This window comes from Eucyclogobius newberryi, unplaced genomic scaffold (assembly GCF_026437365.1).
Source record: "Eucyclogobius newberryi isolate DKJ021-1_F unplaced genomic scaffold, fEucNew1.0.hap1 SCAF_12, whole genome shotgun sequence".
In the NCBI taxonomy this organism is placed as follows: Eukaryota; Metazoa; Chordata; class Actinopteri; order Gobiiformes; family Gobiidae; genus Eucyclogobius; species Eucyclogobius newberryi.
In genome coordinates this window covers 25,009,771-25,030,565 of record NW_027315746.1, presented here as the reverse complement: position 1 = coordinate 25,030,565, position 20,795 = coordinate 25,009,771, and the positions used below count along the sequence as shown (strand labels likewise).

The window sequence follows — 20,795 nt, the reverse complement described above, 5'->3', positions numbered from 1 at the left end:
TTTATTTTCGCCCAGCAACTTCTGTCTTTGGATAAGTAAGCGGTCGAATCAACCTTCCGTTCTGAGGAACTGTTCAAAGATTATTTTCTACTTTGGAGAATCTTTAGTGGCCCAGATACGGGTTGTGACCCTGTATCCATCAGTCACTCTGATTGGCCAGAGCTCCGAACACAGGTTGTGGTTTACAACAACTAAATTCACATGAACATTTTCAGTAATCAAGTTTAGTATAAAAGACCTAAAATCACAGTTGGACATTTTGCTCGCAGTTATGGAATTACTGATGCATGTGGCAAAGCGGTTAGCGCTTTCACCTCCCAAGAGGAGATCTTGGGTTTGATTCCTCGGCCAGACCAACATCACATCTCTGGCTGGAGTCTACATGTCCTCCCCGTTACCGTGGCTTCCTCCCACCGTCCAAAGACATGCACGTGTTAGGCAAAATTGGCAACTGTAAATTGTAAATTGATTGAATGTTAGTCTGTCTCTGTGTTAACCCTGCGACACGCTGGCCCCTGTCCAGGGTGTGCCCCGCCTAAGGCCCAAAGTCACTGGGATAGGCTCCAGTACCCACAACCCCGAACGGGAACAAGCGGTAGAAAATGAATGATTATGAAATTACTAGCGTTTGAAGATGAATCAGATACTGTGGAAGATGTGACAAACAAGAAATCAAAGGATCTGAGTTGAAACATGATGCTGGTGCTTTATTAAAGGGATGTGAAGTAGGTATGGTTGCAGAAAGCCAGAGACAACTAGGTGGATTGTAGTATTTTTTCCCCACTTTGAAATATCCAGCAATTTCAACTTCACAGCTTGTACTCTCTGGATTACAAAAGTAACTAAATAAAACACAGAAACTACCATAGAGGAGAGCTTTATATGAGCACTAGAAATGTGTTTCAAAGTATTAGTGTTACAGTTACTTTAGGTGATATAACAGAATATATAATATAGCTTAGAGATGCATGTGTGATCCTTTAGGCCTCCACAGCCTTAGCATGCCTTATATCAGTGCACTTATAAACTAAATATAGTTTACCTGATTCCCAAAGACGCTCTCTCAGTTACAGACACACAAACAGACCTGGTACAGTACTGTTCACTCACATCATATTTGTACAACACAGAGGTAAGATGAGCTAACCTGAAGATACAGGAGGTTCACCCCGCACAGGGAAAGGCGCGGATATTCAACTGTTAGCAATGTGTGTCTGCTAAACCTTGTCCCAGCGGTGTAAAAACATTCTGAAGTACTGGAAATGTATTGCTACACAGTGTTACTCCATCGAGTATACCATAGAATTTTATAATACATCATTTATTAACAAACTTTGAGAGATGGTGAGGGATTTGGCGAGTGTATGGGGCAGTGACAGTGGGCCTTCTGCTTTTAGAAGAAAGAAAATACTGTGCTTAAGCGACTTTACTTCAGCGTACACCAGCTTCTATCATTAGACGCTTTATGTTAAATGCATTTAGATACACGCTGGTCACTTTGATGGATTAAATAGCATTGGAAAGTCACTGGAGATTTAAAAAAAACATTGAAGATTACCAGAATTTGACAACGAACCTAGAACACAACATACTGTCAACGGTGCATGTTTAAAACCTCAACATTTTGATAGATTTCACATTTGTAACACCAAAAATTGAATTGATTCCAGACTGTACCGCAGCACCAGTACAGAAAAGCCACACGGAGCTGCCTCGGGTTCTCCAGAACACGCCTCCATACGCCGCCACGCCCCGCACCATCCCCCTTTGCATTAAACGAGACCACTCAGAAGTATTATTCTTTTGCTCTATGGGCTGAGATGACGTATTTACAGAGTGTCAGTGCAACCTCGAAGTGAGAATCCAAATATCATAGCAGTCCAATAGTTACACTTGATATTATAGTTCTTGTTACAGGAGGAAAAAGTGGAAAAGTCCAGCGGCTCGAACAGCAGCACAGCACGGACGACCAGCTGCTCACTTTGTGGATTGCAAGTACGATGGAAAAAGCTAGCAGTCTTTTATTTTTCCTTTTTTTTTTTTGACGACAACTATTATTACATGGCACTGTCTTTTGCATTGACTTGCTTTAGGATCCGTCAAAAATGAAATGCGACCGACCGCTGCGACCAGTTCCCTTTAAACATACACATATTCATATAGAGAAATAAGAAAACAAATACGATTTTTTTTGTTTTGTTCCTCTGCCGGTCCAGAAAACAGGTCAGAGGTCGGGGAAGCGGCAGGGGTCTTCCTTGTACTCTGCGGGGATGAAGAAAATGGACTCGTCGAATTCGTCGTAGCGGAACTCCTGGAAAGTGACTGTTGCGGTGATGGTGGGGAAGACTGGGATATCTGAGGAGGAGAACCCAACTATAAGTACACAAGTACACGATTTTGATGAAATGTCCACAAAACAAAACGGAAGAGAATGTGCCAGATGAGACCTATTGTACAATCATTTTAATAATATTTCAAAAAGTGTTAAAAACCTTCATCTTTAGCTATTTCAGTGTAGCCAAAATGAATTATTTGTGTTATTTTGTAGGTACAGTAGCAGTAAAAGTATGACATAATTTGATCTAATTAAGTAAAAGTATTGAAGTACCCGTTTGAAATACTTTTACTCTTTACACTAAAAGCACATTTTCAGACAGATTTTGAGAACTATTAAAGTGTCAAAAGGCTGGATAAAAAGAAAAAAGCTGTTTTTTATTCAACAGAAAAAAAATATAATAATTTTGTAATTGTCCTAGTTGTTTTATTTGTATGTTTTTAAGCGATGTAAACTAGGAACATGCTCAAAATAATCCTCAATCATCATCAATCCTCAAACAGTAAAGAAAAAAAGTATGTTTTCTCAAATGTAGTGAAATAAAAGTAAAACGTACGTTTTACTTTTACAGTGCAGATGACATAAAATGATACTTGAGAGCAGTACTTTTACTTTTGTGCTTTCCACCCCTGGCCTTAGCTTAACAGTACTGATAAAGTGCAATAGATCGGTTCATACCAAGTTTGACTGGAAACCCAGGAGGGAGTTTCATCTGGACAAACTCTCGGAGCTTGTTGAAGTGCTTAAACGGGGCAACGACTTCCAACACATTCAGCAACCTAAAACAGAAAAGGAAATAAAGTATTGACAGCATTAAGTGTATTTTCCTGTCACAGCTACATAACTAATTGTAGTAGAGCGAAATGGAAAGTATAATTCCCTTTATGAAAAAATTGACATAGGATTAGTGAAAAATACACAAATTAAACTAAAAATAACCCTGTGTTTTATGATACATTGCTACGGTTAAAAGCTCCATTTTAAAACATATATTCTCCACAGATACATTATTTATCACGGTGGTAATTTATTAAAGTGAAACGTAACATCGTAGAGTAGAACATATCGAGGCATATTTTGTCAAAAACACACGAGGGAGAAAGATCGCATTAAAAAGCCATTAGGCGTGTTTAGGAGGGCGTTCGGAGCCGGAGCGCATTAGTGCAGAGGAAGAGATCAAGCCATTTAACTGCATTATACTGAGCTCATATTTTACAGCGCTGCATCTGAACATGACAGGCGTTTCATCAAACCACCTCCACAAAACTTTTACAGACTCCATTTGAATTTGGAATGGGTCTCTCTCCGTTAGGCCGTTACATGCACCCAACAGCAGCAGAGGACGTTATGACACGGTCTAGTTACAGACGCTTTTTAATATGAGGTTACACAGGACATTTCCTTAGACGGTTTTTATGAGATATTACCATTTGGGTGTTTCTGATCACCTTTTGGAGATGGAAATTGTGATGGCTTTTGGCTAATCTCAGGAGGCAAATTGCCAAAAAATGCATAATAGAAAAGAAAAAAAATATGTATAAGTCGCACTGGAGTATGAAATGTGGTTGCAAGTGTGAAAATAACAAATAATATCACATATAAGCTCCGGAGTATACGTATACAAGTATAAATATAAGTCGCAAAACTATGAAAAAAGGTGCAACTTATAGTCCGGAAAATACGGTATTTGTATTATCATCTTTAGCATCTCAAAATTTGTGTTAAAATTCCATCTACTGGCAGCAGGTGGGATTACCACAGGAAAATAAACAAAAGCTAGCTCGCCCCCAACATGCTAATACAATTTGATGCTCAGATCTGAGTTTGCTGATGATGTATGGACTTCAAACGGTGCAGGAGCCCTCTGGAGCTCCACATATCTGAGAAATTTAGAACTGAGGCTCAGACAGAGATGACCTACTAAGCCACAGTATGCGTTTTTGATGAGGAAACAAAGTTCTAACATGATTAAAAGTACATTTTGCAGTAAAAGTGTCCTTTGAGGTCATATGCTCATTTCCTTTTTAGAAATGATAATGAGGCAGGTCAAGCAACTATGAGGAAACTAATAACCGACTATAGAATAAATCATAAATGAATATCACTTAAAAACACAGTAACATGTATAGCTTTGTGGTGGTGAAAAGTTTCTTCTACATAAAGTTTTGTGAGGAGGTTCCAGCCCACAGTTACGCAAAAGCCTGCAGACTCGAGTGCTCCAACTACCTGTGAATGGCTGAGCTGTGGGACGGTCGCATCTTTCATCTCGAGTTTAAAAACACAGCCCAAGTTCAAGTTTGCTGCTGGAACCCAAACGATGTGAGAGAAGTGGGCTGTACTTACGACTCTATGCCCAGAGGGAAATCCTGGCTCATGGCCACCGTGGCTTTGAAGTTCTTCTTGCTCTCCTTACACACAAGCTCTCTCCCCAGATGAGGAGGCCTGGAGGTGAAGAAGATGCTGCTTTTTCATAATGCATGAACTTCACAGTCAGATTATTTCACTTCTACTGCTCGGCACAATGTATCACTAATTTATTGTTGATGGGGACTATAATCATTTAATTACTGTGAATTCAAACGTAACTTGTTCTGGTTTAGTTTCACAGAGCAGGTTTAGTCCTAGATCTGGTTTTGGCTTTGTTGTCGCCGTGGTGCAGAAGGATTCGGGCACAAGCTCAGTCCAGAAGTACATTTGGCTTTATAGTTCAAGCGCAGCCATGAGCAGAACTGTCTAAGCTCCAATTTAGACCTGGGTTAAGGCTGTGCCCAGTCATAAAATATAGTTTAGGCTAAGGTAAAAGTACAGAATATTATTATTGTTATTGCACTTCCTACAGTTATCCTAATGTTCCAAATCACATTTTTCAGTACTTAGTAATGCTGTTTAAGGCGATACTTACTTTCCGTGCTCGGCCGTGATGTATTCCTCCCAAGAAATGGTGTTAGGAGCCGGAGCGCTGAGGGACAGTCTTTTCACGGGCTGAGGGAGAGACCACTGTTAACTAGAATCACCATATCCATTTATTAACAAATGAAAAAATGAATACAATAATGGCTTTTGTGCTCAATATGCTTATTGCACAGGTGGAGCATTTTATCCTTCTTCTAATGGGCTCTGTGCACAGCAGCGCCGTAGCTAGCTCAGTCTCTCACAGCTAAAACCTAAAATAAAAGATAAACAACCAATAAAATGTAAAGTAAAGACAAACTGGTTGTTTTGTTTATTTGTAGATTATTTACGTTTGTTCGTTTAATTTATTTTAATAATTATTAGGTCTCAAAATGAGCATTAGCATAAGCAATGACACATATTTCACTTTGTGTCCTCCAGTGAAGTATTGTCTCAAATTAAACACAGCATTATACTTTACAAACCGTCTTTTTTTACAGGAGAATGACTGCAGATTGGCATTAAAATTAATTCAAAACTGAATTCAAATCACACAAAATAAAATGTCCACACAAGCTGCTAAAATGTTCACATACTATCCACCATCTGGCCAAACGATATCTGGTCAAAAGAACAGTCAAAATCCTGGACAAAACCACACCACACTCACCATTGCCCCATACGACACAAACGGTCTACTCAGCGTGGAGAACATGGTCTAATACTCTAATCTCTGTCTATTGTTCAAAGTCATTCATGTCATCTCCACCATCAGTTTATCAAGATCAGAACCACCAGCCACAGAATCAGAGGAGCGGGAGAACCAGAGGAGCGGCAGAACCAGAGGAGCGGCAGAATCAGAGGAGCGGCAGAATCAGAGGAGCGGGAGAACCAGAGGAGCGGGAGAACCAGAGGAGCGGGAGAACCAGAGGAGGGGGAGAACCAGAGGAGTGGAAGAACCAGAGGAGCGGGAGAACCAGAGGAGCGGCAGAATCAGAGGAGCGGGAGAACCAGAGGAGCGGCAGAACCAGAGGAGCGGCAGAACCAGAGGAGCGGCAGAATCAGAGGAGCGGCAGAATCAGAGGAGCGGGAGAACCAGAGGAGCGGGAGAACCAGAGGAGCGGCAGAACCAGAGGAGCGGCAGAATCAGAGGAGCGGGAGAACCAGAGGAGCGGGAGAACCAGAGGAGGGGGAGAACCAGAGGAGTGGAAGAACCAGAGGAGCGGGAGAACCAGAGGAGCGGGAGAACCAGAGGAGCGGCAGAACCAGAGGAGCGGGAGAACCAGAGGAGCGGAAGAACCAGAGGAGCGGGAGAACCAGAGGAGGGGGAGAACCAGAGGAGGGGGAGAACCAGAGGAGTGGGAGAACCAGAGGAGCGGGAGAACCAGAGGAGCGGCAGAACCAGAGGAGCGGGAGAACCAGAGGAGCGGGAGAACCAGAGGAGTGGAAGAACCAAACGAGCGGGAGAACCAGAGGAGCGGGAGAACCAGAGGAGCGGGAGAACCAGAGGAGCGGGAGAACCAGAGGAGCGGCAGAACCAGAGGAGCGGGAGAACCAGAGGAGGGGGAGAACCAGAGGAGTGGAAGAACCAGAGGAGCGGGAGAACCAGAGGAGCGGCAGAATCAGAGGAGCGGGAGAACCAGAGGAGCGGCAGAATCAGAGGAGCGGGAGAACCAGAGGAGCGGGAGAACCAGAGGAGCGGCAGAATCAGAGGAGCGGGAGAACCAGAGGAGCGGGAGAACCAGAGGAGCGGGAGAACCAGAGGAGCGGGAGAACCAGAGGAGCGGGAGAACCAGAGGAGCGGGAGAACCAGAGGAGCGGGAGAACCAGAGGAGCGGGAGAACCAGAGGAGGGGGAGAACCAGAGGAGCGGGAGAACCAGAGGAGCGGGAGAACCAGAGGAGCGGGAGAACCAGAGGAGGGGGAGAACCAGAGGAGTGGAAGAACCAGAGGAGCGGGAGAACCAGAGGAGCGGGAGAACCAGAGGAGCGGCAGAACCAGAGGAGCGGCAGAACCAGAGGAGGGGGAGAACCAGAGGAGTGGAAGAACCAGAGGAGCGGGAGAACCAGAGGAGCGGGAGAACCAGAGGAGCGGCAGAACCAGAGGAGCGGGAGAACCAGAGGAGCGGAAGAACCAGAGGAGCGGGAGAACCAGAGGAGGGGGAGAACCAGAGGAGCGGCAGAACCAGAGGAGCGGCAGAATCAGAGGAGCGGCAGAATCAGAGGAGCGGGAGAACCAGAGGAGCGGGAGAACCAGAGGAGCGGGAGAACCAGAGGAGGGGGAGAACCAGAGGAGTGGAAGAACCAGAGGAGCGGGAGAACCAGAGGAGCGGCAGAATCAGAGGAGCGGGAGAACCAGAGGAGCGGAAGAACCAGAGGAGCGGCAGAACCAGAGGAGCGGCAGAATCAGAGGAGCGGCAGAATCAGAGGAGCGGGAGAACCAGAGGAGCGGGAGAACCAGAGGAGCGGCAGAACCAGAGGAGCGGCAGAATCAGAGGAGCGGGAGAACCAGAGGAGCGGGAGAACCAGAGGAGGGGGAGAACCAGAGGAGTGGAAGAACCAGAGGAGCGGGAGAACCAGAGGAGCGGCAGAATCAGAGGAGCGGGAGAACCAGAGGAGCGGCAGAATCAGAGGAGCGGGAGAACCAGAGGAGCGGGAGAACCAGAGGAGCGGCAGAATCAGAGGAGCGGGAGAACCAGAGGAGCGGCAGAATCAGAGGAGCGGGAGAACCAGAGGAGCGGGAGAACCAGAGGAGCGGGAGAACCAGAGGAGCGGGAGAACCAGAGGAGTGGGAGAACCAGAGGAGGGGGAGAACCAGAGGAGCGGGAGAACCAGAGGAGCGGGAGAACCAGAGGAGCGGGAGAACCAGAGGAGCGGGAGAACCAGAGGAGCGGGAGAACCAGAGGAGCGGGAGAACCAGAGGAGCGGGAGAACCAGAGGAGCGGCAGAATCAGAGGAGCGGGAGAACCAGAGGAGCGGCAGAATCAGAGGAGCGGGAGAACCAGAGGAGCGGCAGAATCAGAGGAGCGGGAGAACCAGAGGAGCGGGAGAACCAGAGGAGCGGCAGAATCAGAGGAGCGGGAGAACCAGAGGAGCGGCAGAATCAGAGGAGCGGGAGAACCAGAGGAGCGGCAGAATCAGAGGAGCGGGAGAACCAGAGGAGCGGGAGAACCAGAGGAGCGGGAGAACCAGAGGAGCGGGAGAACCAGAGGAGCGGGAGAACCAGAGGAGCGGGAGAACCAGAGGAGGGGGAGAACCAGAGGAGTGGAAGAACCAGAGGAGCGGGAGAACCAGAGGAGCGGCAGAACCAGAGGAGGGGGAGAACCAGAGGAGCGGGAGAACCAGAGGAGCGGGAGAACCAGAGGAGCGGGAGAACCAGAGGAGGGGGAGAACCAGAGGAGTGGAAGAACCAGAGGAGCGGGAGAACCAGAGGAGCGGGAGAACCAGAGGAGCGGGAGAACCAGAGGAGCGGGAGAACCAGAGGAGCGGCAGAACCAGAGGAGCGGCAGAACCAGAGGAGGGGGAGAACCAGAGGAGCGGAAGAACCAGAGGAGCGGGAGAACCAGAGGAGCGGCAGAACCAGAGGAGCGGGAGAACCAGAGGAGCGGGAGAACCAGAGGAGCGGCAGAACCAGAGGAGCGGGAGAACCAGAGGAGCGGAAGAACCAGAGGAGCGGGAGAACCAGAGGAGGGGGAGAACCAGAGGAGGGGGAGAACCAGAGGAGCGGGAGAACCAGAGGAGCGGGAGAACCAGAGGAGCGGCAGAACCAGAGGAGCGGGAGAACCAGAGGAGCGGGAGAACCAGAGGAGCGGGAGAACCAGAGGAGCGGGAGAACCAGAGGAGTGGAAGAACCAAACGAGCGGGAGAATCAGAGGAGCGGGAGAACCAGAGGAGCGGGAGAACCAGAGGAGCGGCAGAATCAGAGGAGCGGGAGAACCAGAGGAGCGGCAGAACCAGAGGAGCGGCAGAATCAGAGGAGCGGGAGAACCAGAGGAGCGGGAGAACCAGAGGAGCGGGAGAACCAGAGGAGCGGGAGAACCAGAGGAGCGGGAGAACCAGAGGAGCGGGAGAACCAGAGGAGGGGGAGAACCAGAGGAGTGGAAGAACCAGAGGAGCGGGAGAACCAGAGGAGCGGCAGAATCAGAGGAGCGGGAGAACCAGAGGAGCGGCAGAATCAGAGGAGCGGGAGAACCAGAGGAGCGGGAGAACCAGAGGAGCGGCAGAATCAGAGGAGCGGGAGAACCAGAGGAGCGGCAGAATCAGAGGAGCGGGAGAACCAGAGGAGCGGGAGAACCAGAGGAGCGGGAGAACCAGAGGAGCGGCAGAATCAGAGGAGCGGGAGAACCAGAGGAGCGGCAGAATCAGAGGAGCGGGAGAACCAGAGGAGCGGGAGAACCAGAGGAGCGGCAGAATCAGAGGAGCGGGAGAACCAGAGGAGCGGCAGAATCAGAGGAGCGGGAGAACCAGAGGAGCGGCAGAATCAGAGGAGCGGGAGAACCAGAGGAGCGGGAGAACCAGAGGAGCGGGAGAACCAGAGGAGCGGGAGAACCAGAGGAGCGGGAGAACCAGAGGAGCGGGAGAACCAGAGGAGGGGGAGAACCAGAGGAGTGGAAGAACCAGAGGAGCGGGAGAACCAGAGGAGCGGCAGAACCAGAGGAGGGGGAGAACCAGAGGAGCGGGAGAACCAGAGGAGCGGGAGAACCAGAGGAGCGGGAGAACCAGAGGAGGGGGAGAACCAGAGGAGTGGAAGAACCAGAGGAGCGGGAGAACCAGAGGAGCGGGAGAACCAGAGGAGCGGAAGAACCAGAGGAGCGGGAGAACCAGAGGAGCGGCAGAACCAGAGGAGCGGCAGAACCAGAGGAGGGGGAGAACCAGAGGAGCGGAAGAACCAGAGGAGCGGGAGAACCAGAGGAGCGGCAGAACCAGAGGAGCGGGAGAACCAGAGGAGCGGGAGAACCAGAGGAGCGGCAGAACCAGAGGAGCGGGAGAACCAGAGGAGCGGAAGAACCAGAGGAGCGGGAGAACCAGAGGAGGGGGAGAACCAGAGGAGGGGGAGAACCAGAGGAGTGGGAGAACCAGAGGAGCGGGAGAACCAGAGGAGCGGCAGAACCAGAGGAGCGGGAGAACCAGAGGAGCGGGAGAACCAGAGGAGTGGAAGAACCAAACGAGCGGGAGAACCAGAGGAGCGGGAGAACCAGAGGAGCGGGAGAACCAGAGGAGCGGGAGAACCAGAGGAGCGGCAGAACCAGAGGAGCGGGAGAACCAGAGGAGGGGGAGAACCAGAGGAGTGGAAGAACCAGAGGAGCGGGAGAACCAGAGGAGCGGCAGAATCAGAGGAGCGGGAGAACCAGAGGAGCGGCAGAATCAGAGGAGCGGGAGAACCAGAGGAGCGGGAGAACCAGAGGAGCGGCAGAATCAGAGGAGCGGGAGAACCAGAGGAGCGGGAGAACCAGAGGAGCGGGAGAACCAGAGGAGCGGGAGAACCAGAGGAGCGGGAGAACCAGAGGAGCGGGAGAACCAGAGGAGCGGGAGAACCAGAGGAGCGGGAGAACCAGAGGAGGGGGAGAACCAGAGGAGCGGGAGAACCAGAGGAGCGGGAGAACCAGAGGAGCGGGAGAACCAGAGGAGGGGGAGAACCAGAGGAGTGGAAGAACCAGAGGAGCGGGAGAACCAGAGGAGCGGGAGAACCAGAGGAGCGGCAGAACCAGAGGAGCGGCAGAACCAGAGGAGGGGGAGAACCAGAGGAGTGGAAGAACCAGAGGAGCGGGAGAACCAGAGGAGCGGGAGAACCAGAGGAGCGGCAGAACCAGAGGAGCGGGAGAACCAGAGGAGCGGAAGAACCAGAGGAGCGGGAGAACCAGAGGAGGGGGAGAACCAGAGGAGTGGAAGAACCAGAGGAGCGGGAGAACCAGAGGAGCGGGAGAACCAGAGGAGTGGAAGAACCAGAGGAGCGGGAGAACCAGAGGAGCGGCAGAACCAGAGGAGCGGGAGAATCAGAGGAGCGGGAGAACCAGAGGAGCGGGAGAACCAGAGGAGGGGGAGAACCAGAGGAGTGGAAGAACCAGAGGAGCGGGAGAACCAGAGGAGCGGCAGAACCAGAGGAGCGGGAGAACCAGAGGAGTGGAAGAACCAAACGAGCGGGAGAACCAGAGGAGCGGGAGAACCAGAGGAGCGGGAGAACCAGAGGAGCGGGAGAACCAGAGGAGCGGCAGAACCAGAGGAGCGGGAGCAGCGAGAGGGGACCGCATTATCCGCTTCAGGAAAAGGCTTTCTCTGCCTATGATTGGAACCTCACACTCACAACTATCACAAATACAAACTCGTATCAGCCTTTTGGCTAATCCTGGCATAGTTACAGACATGTTTTTAATATGCACTGTCCCTGAAATAAATACAAAAAATCACAACATTTGTAAAGTCTTGAACATGTTGTTAGGGACATCCACCCTAACAGTAGTGAGGCTAACACTGAGCTAGCCGGGCCCTATTGTGCACAGAGACACCACAGGATGAAAGGGCTTCAGTAGCACGACGCATTACCACTGGAAACATAGTAAAACGTTGTGTAAGAGTGCGTTTTATATTCAATGCTGCCATTTTCTGTAATCATATTTGATGGTACTTTATCAATCTGTGTGAAACCTCACCTCAAAGTTGTGCTCCCCGATGCTGCCTCCTTTACTCAGGCTCTCCATGATGGCTTTGTTTCTCAGGATGTCCTCCTCGCTCAGGTGCTCGCGCCGCTTCCTCGACTCCAGCACCAGGCCATTCACCGAGTAGAAGTCGGCCAGGAAGTTTCCGATGCGCTCCTGCACGCACACACCCATGTGACACACGTGTGAGAGCAGTATTCCCAAAGCCAATTCTGATGTAAAAGATCTGTCTGGAAATGTGTCAAAGAGCAGCTTCAGGCGCTGCCGTCTTAAAAACACACTCTTTCTGCTTTTTACAAGAGTGAAGAAAACACCCCGAGGCGGTCTTTATTCTATTCTTTTCATTATTGCAGAATCTACAAGAATTGTTTACAACACAAGCATCAAAGCCTCGTGTTTTTGCATCACAATATAAACACAGTAAGAAATGTATTTAATTCAAAAGGTGTTTTCTTTAGCGTGTGCTATAAAAGTCTACACAAAAAACATTTAAATAATTTGATATTTTATACAGAAATGATGTTTTTGTACAGAAGAGTTACTATTGTCAGCGTTATCAGAACATGTGGGACTGTTGCATGTTCCTTTTTCCCTTTTCAGATGAATAGTGTGTTCTATAGTTGCCAGGTTCACAGTTTTCCAGCACAAATTGGTTTAGTAGAAAAAGTTGCAGCAGGGAAAAGTATGCAAGAGCGACAAACCATAGCCAATAACATAAATAAACCAGATTTGAAATATAGGGCAGCATATAGTTTGTGTTGAATGAGTCGAGAAGAGTCATGTCAATGCCGATGACTAACTGTGAAAACCAAGTGACCCCTATTTCACACTTGGATATGTTGATGATCCTCTTACCCGAGATGCTACTGCCTTATAACGAAAAATATATATGGTTTCTGGTTAATAAATATGTAACAGAACAGTATTGATTATTAAATATTTATAGAAGCAATTAACATGCCGCATTCCTTCATTAAAATTCACACAACCTCTTTTCTAAAAACCTTTGGGACTGGTGTAGTTTTATTTAGTTTTGAATAACATTTGCTTTTAAATTGTTTTCTGTGAAGCACGATCTAGGCTGTTGTAGGCAGGGCTGATTCAATAGATTGAAATTGCTTTTAATCAAGATATTTTGCGCCAAATTTCCACATCATTTCAGCTTAACTTGACCGTAATCAAGTTGACATAAAAGGTTCACTGTCTTTTTCTTAACGATTTATTACACACACGCACACATCATGGTTAAGTAGTTTGGAACATAATATGAGTCAATTCAATTTAATATCAGCGTTTCCTTTATTCTCAGATGATGTGCCGAGTTTATTTACCCAAACATGGATATTTGATTTTCCCTGACCGTTTACTTCCTGGAACAATCAAACCGTCATTAGAGTTACAAGTTCCAGCTGCTGCGTAATTGCTTTTATGACTTACACCTGTGTTTTCCCGCGCTAAAGGCCCGGCATAATGACCACTATTCACTTCAAACGGAGTCTAGTGACCGCAAAGAGTTCAGCCGAGCCCACACATTAAGAACACTTTGATTTGCATTTCTTAAGTAGTCCAAACACATTTCCTGGGTACAAAATGACTTCATTTGGGAAAACAATGTCTACTCAACTTTCTGTTTATAAGAGATTTGGGGACGTTCACCCATTCAAAAGGTGTTGATCACTGTAAAACCCATGGAGAGTACATTTGGGGCCTGTATATACTGTATGTGGACGAAGTAAAGCTGCAGAATTCCAAATCCTGCAGTCTGGCTCCCATTCACTTTCTATTGATACGTCTCTTTCTCCGTAACTGCTTTGGTCAGGCTCAACAGTCTGACCTTAAAAATGTTTGTTTTAAAAAGCTCTACACGTTCTAGGTGTATTCATTTTGCCTTTTAAGATAAGATAACAACAATTAACTGACCAATCTAATGCCTTCTTTCGCTGAGGTCTGCTCCAGCTTGTGTTAGCAACAGGTTTGATTGACGGCTAGCCTGGCTCGTTGCCAAGCACCCGCCACCAGCCCCGTCGAATCGGTTGACATTAAATTAGACCCCAGCTGGCTCACGGAAGTCAGAATTCCAATATGGCGGCGACCGAAACGGAAATTACTGGCCCCAACATGGCGGCGACCGATATCAGGCAAAAATGTTCTCTCTTGGGTCCGAATCCGCTCTCTTGTCCCTAACCCAGTGTCTGAAGCGTATTGAGGGCCGCCATATCATTATTGTCTTTTTGGGCCGCCACGAGGGCCGCCATATTGGAGGCAATTTTGACTTCCGTGAGCCAGCTGGGGTCTGATCTAGTACTGACCTTGTCGAATCCAGTGGAGCGGGCGGGAAGGGGCGTGTACATTTTACATTCCAATCATGGAACTTAGCGTCAAATTAGCCGCTAAAATTGCTAGCAGTGATTGGCTTCAATTGGCTGGTAGTTTTATACAGTCTGAGTCAAGTACGGTATTCATGATGGCTTGATTTCACAGAAGGATTTGAAAGGTCTGGTAAACAGCAATGAAACACTGTTAAGCACTGTAAAGCTGAACCCTTGGACGAACCATGAATGAGGATGGAACTGGAACAAAATCAGGCCTAAACCAGTCGTCTGAGGTGGAGTTTTCCTACCGTTTTATCCTCTCTGAAGAGCCATCCGATCTGACTGCGAGAGAACGTGATGGACTTTGTGGACAGCGTGGCCGAGTAGACGTCACTGCTCATGAGAATGTCCACCTCCTCCTCCGTCTCCATTTCAGACTCCTGTGGACAGACCGTCGTCAACAACAGCCGAGTGTGAAGAACGTGGCGTTCTTGAATGAGAATGAGAGCGAGCATCTTTTCGTTCAAACCTCGTGGTGTATTCTTTGGTACACTTTGGTCTCGTTGTCCAAAACCACAAAGGACCGAGCGGGAGCAGCGTCGCCGTCAAAGATGAAGCTGAGATCGCCACGTTGACACTTCATATCGTTGAAGTCTATGAGTGTGGTGTCCAGTCTAAAACGCAAAAGTATTAGAACAGGCCATTTCCTCATTATAAAAACTATTACAACACAGTATCTATTTTTTTCAAATAGTGAAAAACCATATAAACAAAAGCTCAGTAGTGACGAGCGATACAATGGAATCTGACACCAAAAGCATTTAAACTCCTCCACTACAGGGAATTTAACATCCACCCCAGCTTGAACTGATCTTATAAATACAGTATGTGTGTATAAACTAAAATAATTCAAAATCATTTCAAATCCTGATTTGATTAAATTAAAAAAACTGGTTTGATTTTTTTTTTTTACTGCAATTTATTTTTTAGTAAGTAGTTAGTAAAGTATTGATATTCCTTGCATGCGAATGAAAAATAAAAATATGTGCAAATAAATTAATAAAGAAAATGTCTAAAGTCAAACTAAACTATTTTATCAGAAAAAGGTTTATTGCCAGTGTCAGTGAATAAAACAAGATTCACAACCAAGGAACTTTCTTCAATGAAACGGTGCAACATGAAACAACAAATGGTAAATGGTCACATTTATATAGCGCTTTTCTACCGTCAAGGCACTCAAAGCGCTTTACATCAAGGAACCAGTCACCCATTCACACACCAGATGTACGCAGACACTGGGGCGAGTTGGGTTAAGTGTCTTGCACAAGGACACAACGGCAGTATTCACATGAGGCAGCTGCGATCGCACCGCCAACCTGCGGAAGACGAGCACTCTACCACTGAGCTACTGCCGACCTCCAAATATATAGAAATAAAAAATATAAAAACAAAGAATAATAATGATAATAATAAGGCATGAACAAAAAATTGGGTTAACTAAATAAGATAACAAATAAATGCATACTAAATACTTTGACTGAATATATACACACATTTCTGGCATGGATCTGCCCATCACTAATGCTCAGTTACTATAGATTATTTTTTAAGTCATACCGAGATCCTCATGTTCTTATGCTTCATGAATAAGTAAACATAAATTAATCATTTTCTGTCAAGGTCACACTGCCCTTATGCTTTATACATCATATGCTCTTAAATATTTAAAACTCACCTGATATTGGTTCCCTGCTTGTAGATTTTGCAAGCATCAGAAGGCAGCATGCGAGACAGCAAAGGCACTACAACACAAAAAGACAGGCCGAATGTGGTTTATTGGACTGCAGCAAAACGTACATTCTTTCTTAGAAATAAAACTTACCCCAGCTCTGAAAATCCCAATGCAACTCCAGGTAGAAGTCTCCGAGCTGCAAAACGAGCACATTAGAAGTTCACGTGTCAGCGCTGTGGGACTCTGAGGCTGTTAACATGTGCGATTAAAACACACATGTATTCAATGTATTCGGAGTGTGCGGCGCAGTGGTGCAGCGATGACTTGTCCACATTAGCATACAGGGAGTGCAGGAATAATTAAGCTTTAATAAAGGCGCGGCGGGGGAGAAGCTGTCCAAAGTGAAAGCTGGTGTGAGCTCACCTCGCGCAGAGCCTTCAGTAATTTAGGCCTTTTATCCTCCACGGTCTCTCTGGACTGCTGCTTCAGTTTACGCAGGATCGCCGTGACTGCAGAGAAACACAAGGGGACGCCACAGGGTTAGACTCGCTCAGAGTATCAGCCATTATTGTCCATGAGCACCAGTATCATAAAGTTAACAAAATAAAGTCCTGGTAATAAATCGTACAAGACGTTTTTGTAGCCGCTAATGCAGATAAATGAATCCAAGTTGTTCAGAGAAGATAATGTTCTCTGCAAAGAACAAAATATCTTGTATCGGGAGTGTAGACCTCTAAAAATGTGCTGATACACATAGAATTATTTTATTAGTTTAGCAGTACATAATTCAGTCTTCTCTCATGTTAACGCTTCTTTTTAAAATGTGCACTCTGAACACACAATACTACTTTTGAAACGAAAATACTTGTTCAGTTTTTACATTGTGTTGATACTAGTTTTTGTATTGAATGATCTGGGTACTTCTTTAACTCTAAATGACCACAGATTTTTCCTGTATAATTTTCTTTGATTGTAATGTCAGGAAGAAGTTTCACAAAATAATGATCATAAATAACAGTAAAGACTGTTAAGCCACTAAAGAGTTGCCAGTTCAGGCCAACAATCCCCATTCCAAATCAGAATATATTATAGGTCAATATATTAAGCTGAAAGGCTCGTTGCAAGAAGAATGCCATAAAAATCTGCCCAATCGAATCTGAGGACATTTACCATTAGAATCACTCCTCAGAGGTTGCACTCAAAAATCACTGGTTCTATGTCAGTCCAAGTCACAATGATTTCACAGAGATGGCCTGTTATCGCTGAGTATTTGCAGCAGAAACACATTTGTACAGAGCAGTGTATACTGTACACCACTGTCAGAATGTGAGAGCAGAAAAGCACAAAGGTCAGTGGAGTGAGAATGCACAGCTGAAAGTCGTGACATCAGGTGAGAAGCCCACGGACGAAATCCGCTGAGCCTTGTACAACCTTGTGTTTGTGAGCTGCCGGACACTCATTTAGCCACTGAGCTGGACTTTTTTCAGCGGCTGACCTTCCTGTCCCGTTGTGTCCACCTCCTCCGCACCTCCTCCACCCTGTCCCGAAGTGATGTGACCTTCTCAGACACGCGCAGTCCCCAGTCTGTCACCGCGGGAGCAGAAACCACGCTCCGCATACCAAACAAGGCGCAGGGTCATTTTGTACAAGCCACACAGTGCAGACAGGAATGACTTCTGCGTCGTCACCAAATCAGAAATAAAGGACTTCGAGGAAAGGTATGTAGCAGCCTTAGAACACAGTGGCCCTAAAGCCATTATAGAGCCGGCTGCCTTTCACGTGTCATTTGGCTCGTTTCTGTGTCAGGTTTAGAAGCAGCAGCATCATTAGGCGGGAGAGTGACCCAACCTATAAGCTCTGGGCTTTCTACGCTAAGCCTTGATTTAGGAACTGTTCCAGGCCCATCTGGATGACGAGCACACACAAAATCCCTACCTCTAGCTTTTTCGCTGCAATAATCATCAGATAGCATTCTCTGCAATTAAATATCCCATAAAACAGTCAATGCTTTGTCCTTTAAAAGTCCTCTCTGCTCAATCACACAATTGCTCATGCTTACTGGTATTAAAGTGAGATGACTGCTAGAATTAAAAAAATACCAAGGTAATCTTTTCTAAGCGTTCTACGACTGCACAGTATCATAGAGCAGTGTCTCTTAATCCTTTGTTTGGTACAAGTGATTGGTAAAAACAGTGACACATGAAGCACAATAAAAGATCAAATTGTAATAAGCTGCCTTAGTGCTCAATATTCCCCACAGGAGACATGTTTTTTGGGATTAACATGATCAATCATTCAATGAATACATTTATTTGTGAATAGATTATCAGTGTTATTACACACGTAATAACTTTAAAAACAATATAAAACAATACAAATAAAATGTTATTGGATGCTCTGTCAAGGTGTTCCATAATTACAATAAACAGGAAGAGCAGCTAATACATAAATAAAACAAATATAGAATTTAGTAGAGTCATATTTACACCAGTAAATGAAGTAGCACTTACTCATTTGTCTATCTCCGTAGCTGATGGCTTCTGCCAGAGGACTCCATCCTTGGGCGTTTTTCACTTTGACAGGTGCATTGTGGGCCAACAGCAGGAGGGCACACTCTGATAAACAACACAATTAGCAACAATTAGCTTTCCATATTTCATGCTTTTGAGCAGTATTCATAATATTAAATACAAATGAGGGTCAGTTTATTAGTTTAAAAGATGTTCCTTTGTGTTGTTTATCTTGTTGGCGAGCATTTTTCAGCCATCAGATGAAATTGTTCTTATAGGTATTAAAATAAAAGCTAAGCATATTCATTAAAAGACTTAATTTAGACGGATACGGGGTTGCAGTTAAAGGATTAGATCAGTTTTTATCGCGACAGATGGCTAATAGAGCTCAGGATTTTGTCTCAAATAATTTTCATTTAGCCTAATATTAAACCAATGGATATTTTAGGGTAAATACAAAATTTCGCAGGCATTCAAAAGTATTCTGGCAGCACTGAGAGTGCTATTCACCTTTTACGCTCTTTTGACATTTGATCCATGTTTCTATACAATACAGTAGAACTAATAGTTTACCTTTGTGTCCGAGCATCACAGCAAGATGAAGAGGTGTGTTGCCTAGAAAAGACAAAAGTAAAACATGAGTAGATTGGCCATAGGATTGAGCTCAGAGAAATTTGACAGTTACAGTATTGCTTAAAGTCTCTACTAAAGCAACAAAGTTTGTGCACACATGTGCAAAATGATCTCACATGTTTGCATTTGGCAAGACAAACAAGCTATAGTTCCAAAAAGTGTGTTACAATGATAGCAAAACAAATACATCAAAATTGTGAGACTTGAGCCCACATTTTTTTTTAATTATAGATTTTGTCAAAATATCATATTTTCTAGTTCTTGTGGATCCAATCTTGTGTCTCATCCAATCTCTAAAAGACTGACAATTCTTCAGAAATACAGTAGCAGTTGGATAAGTATGCCATTCCACTTGAGTGTGAAAACGTAATATCACTATTTTTAATTAATGTGAAAGTCAAAATAACCTGATATTAAGGTCACTACCATCCAACCTTGCTCGGATTCTGCTTCACAACTTTAGAGTGGACTTTAGTTAGAAGACCTTTAAAATCCAAATGCACTGACCGTGGACATCTTTCTGCAGGATGCTGTGGCTCCTGATGAGGGAGGACAGGCGGCGCACGTCTCCTCTGAACACGCACTCGTGGACGGGAAAGTCCAGAGTCTCACTGGTCAAAATGATCGGGTTCTTGTTGTTGTCGTTCACAATGGTCTCCACAGACGCAGAGTTCCCATTGATGTTGTTCTCGTTGAGTTGTTGTTGTTGTTGCTGCTGTTGTTGTAAAGCCGATGCTTTGTAAGATTTGTGAAACAGCTTGTTGGACTTGAAATGGTTACTTGTACCGTTGGGGATTGGTGCATCCTCGTACGTGTCCATAATCTCTTCATTTTTGTTTGTTTTGTTGTGGTCTTTTCGCGTGGTGCGGATCTTCTCGCCGGTCATGATGTTTTGATCTTTCATTATACTAACTTACGATGAAAACTAAATGATGTTTTGATGCTAAAAGTACAGCTTGATCTTTCCCGTGACGGCTTTTAGTTCACAATATGGGTTACGTAACAAAATATTCCGTGTAGATATAAAGGTGCACCTGCTTTATTCTGCATCCGCATCAACATTGGCTACTAGCATAGGTTAGCTACCTAGCCCACAACAAAATTGAATATGGTGGGTGCGGTGATGTAAAAAGAAAATACGGCAACACGAAATGGGACACAGACAGAAACTAAATAAACACATAGGTAAAACTCGAGTAAAAGACCGCTACATTGTTATCGGATTAAAATCCTCTTCGTCGGATGATACGATTAAAATCTGTACCGTTTATCTTCGCTTTGCGGCAAATTTCATGCAGACTGTGCCCAATCTGCCCCGCTGCCCTTTCTGCTTCAATACGGGCAGTACGCATGCGCGAGTCATGTTTGAAACGGAAACACTATTGGGTCAATCACTACACACTTCGCATTCAAAATATTAATTTAATTACTTTCCACAAATAAATCTTTGACAAAACGGTGCATTGGATCATATAAGATGATTTACTTATAACTATAGCATGTTTGTTGGTTTACGTTACTTTCACCACAATTACACATCTATTATCACAATTTAAATAATATAAATAATGATAACCTATGACATATATGCTAAAATAGTTCTAATTAACCTGAAAGACAGTTTTTTTTTTTTTTAAATTAAGTATTATAGAGCGAAATGATTCAAATCGGGTTGCGGACACGCCTCTGAAATGGTTTTCGTGTTCTCGCGAGGTTGTAACGAGAACAAC

General features: G+C 45.8%; 1 protein-coding gene across 1 annotated transcript; it reads right to left on the bottom strand.

Moving 5' to 3' along the window:
• Positions 1 to 682: 682 nt before the first annotated feature.
• LOC140356591 (ankyrin repeat domain-containing protein 13C-like) lies at positions 683 to 20,418 on the bottom strand. The gene is made up of 13 exons (XM_072441665.1): positions 19,573 to 20,418; positions 19,006 to 19,047; positions 18,433 to 18,537; positions 16,346 to 16,431; positions 16,073 to 16,118; positions 15,926 to 15,992; positions 14,720 to 14,864; positions 14,499 to 14,630; positions 11,873 to 12,034; positions 5,238 to 5,317; positions 4,679 to 4,777; positions 3,014 to 3,114; positions 683 to 2,355 (listed from the first exon to the last, which is right to left on the bottom strand). Exons 1-13 carry the CDS (start codon positions 19,967 to 19,969, stop codon positions 2,225 to 2,227), a joined length of 1,593 nt encoding a protein of 530 aa, XP_072297766.1. The 5' UTR covers positions 19,970 to 20,418; the 3' UTR covers positions 683 to 2,224.
• Positions 20,419 to 20,795: the final 377 nt, after the last annotated feature.

Excerpts from the sequence above, each read along its gene's own strand:
- LOC140356591 (XM_072441665.1), bottom strand. The coding sequence starts at position 19,969 with ATGAAAGATCAAAACATCATGACCGGCGAGAAGATCCGCACCACGCGA. Across the intron at positions 18,538-19,005 it reads TGTGATGCTCGGACACAAAG|AGTGTGCCCTCCTGCTGTTG; the intron begins GTAAACTATTAG and ends GTTGTTTATCAG. Across the intron at positions 14,631-14,719 it reads ACCAAAGAATACACCACGAG|GAGTCTGAAATGGAGACGGA; the intron begins GTTTGAACGAAA and ends GTCTGTCCACAG.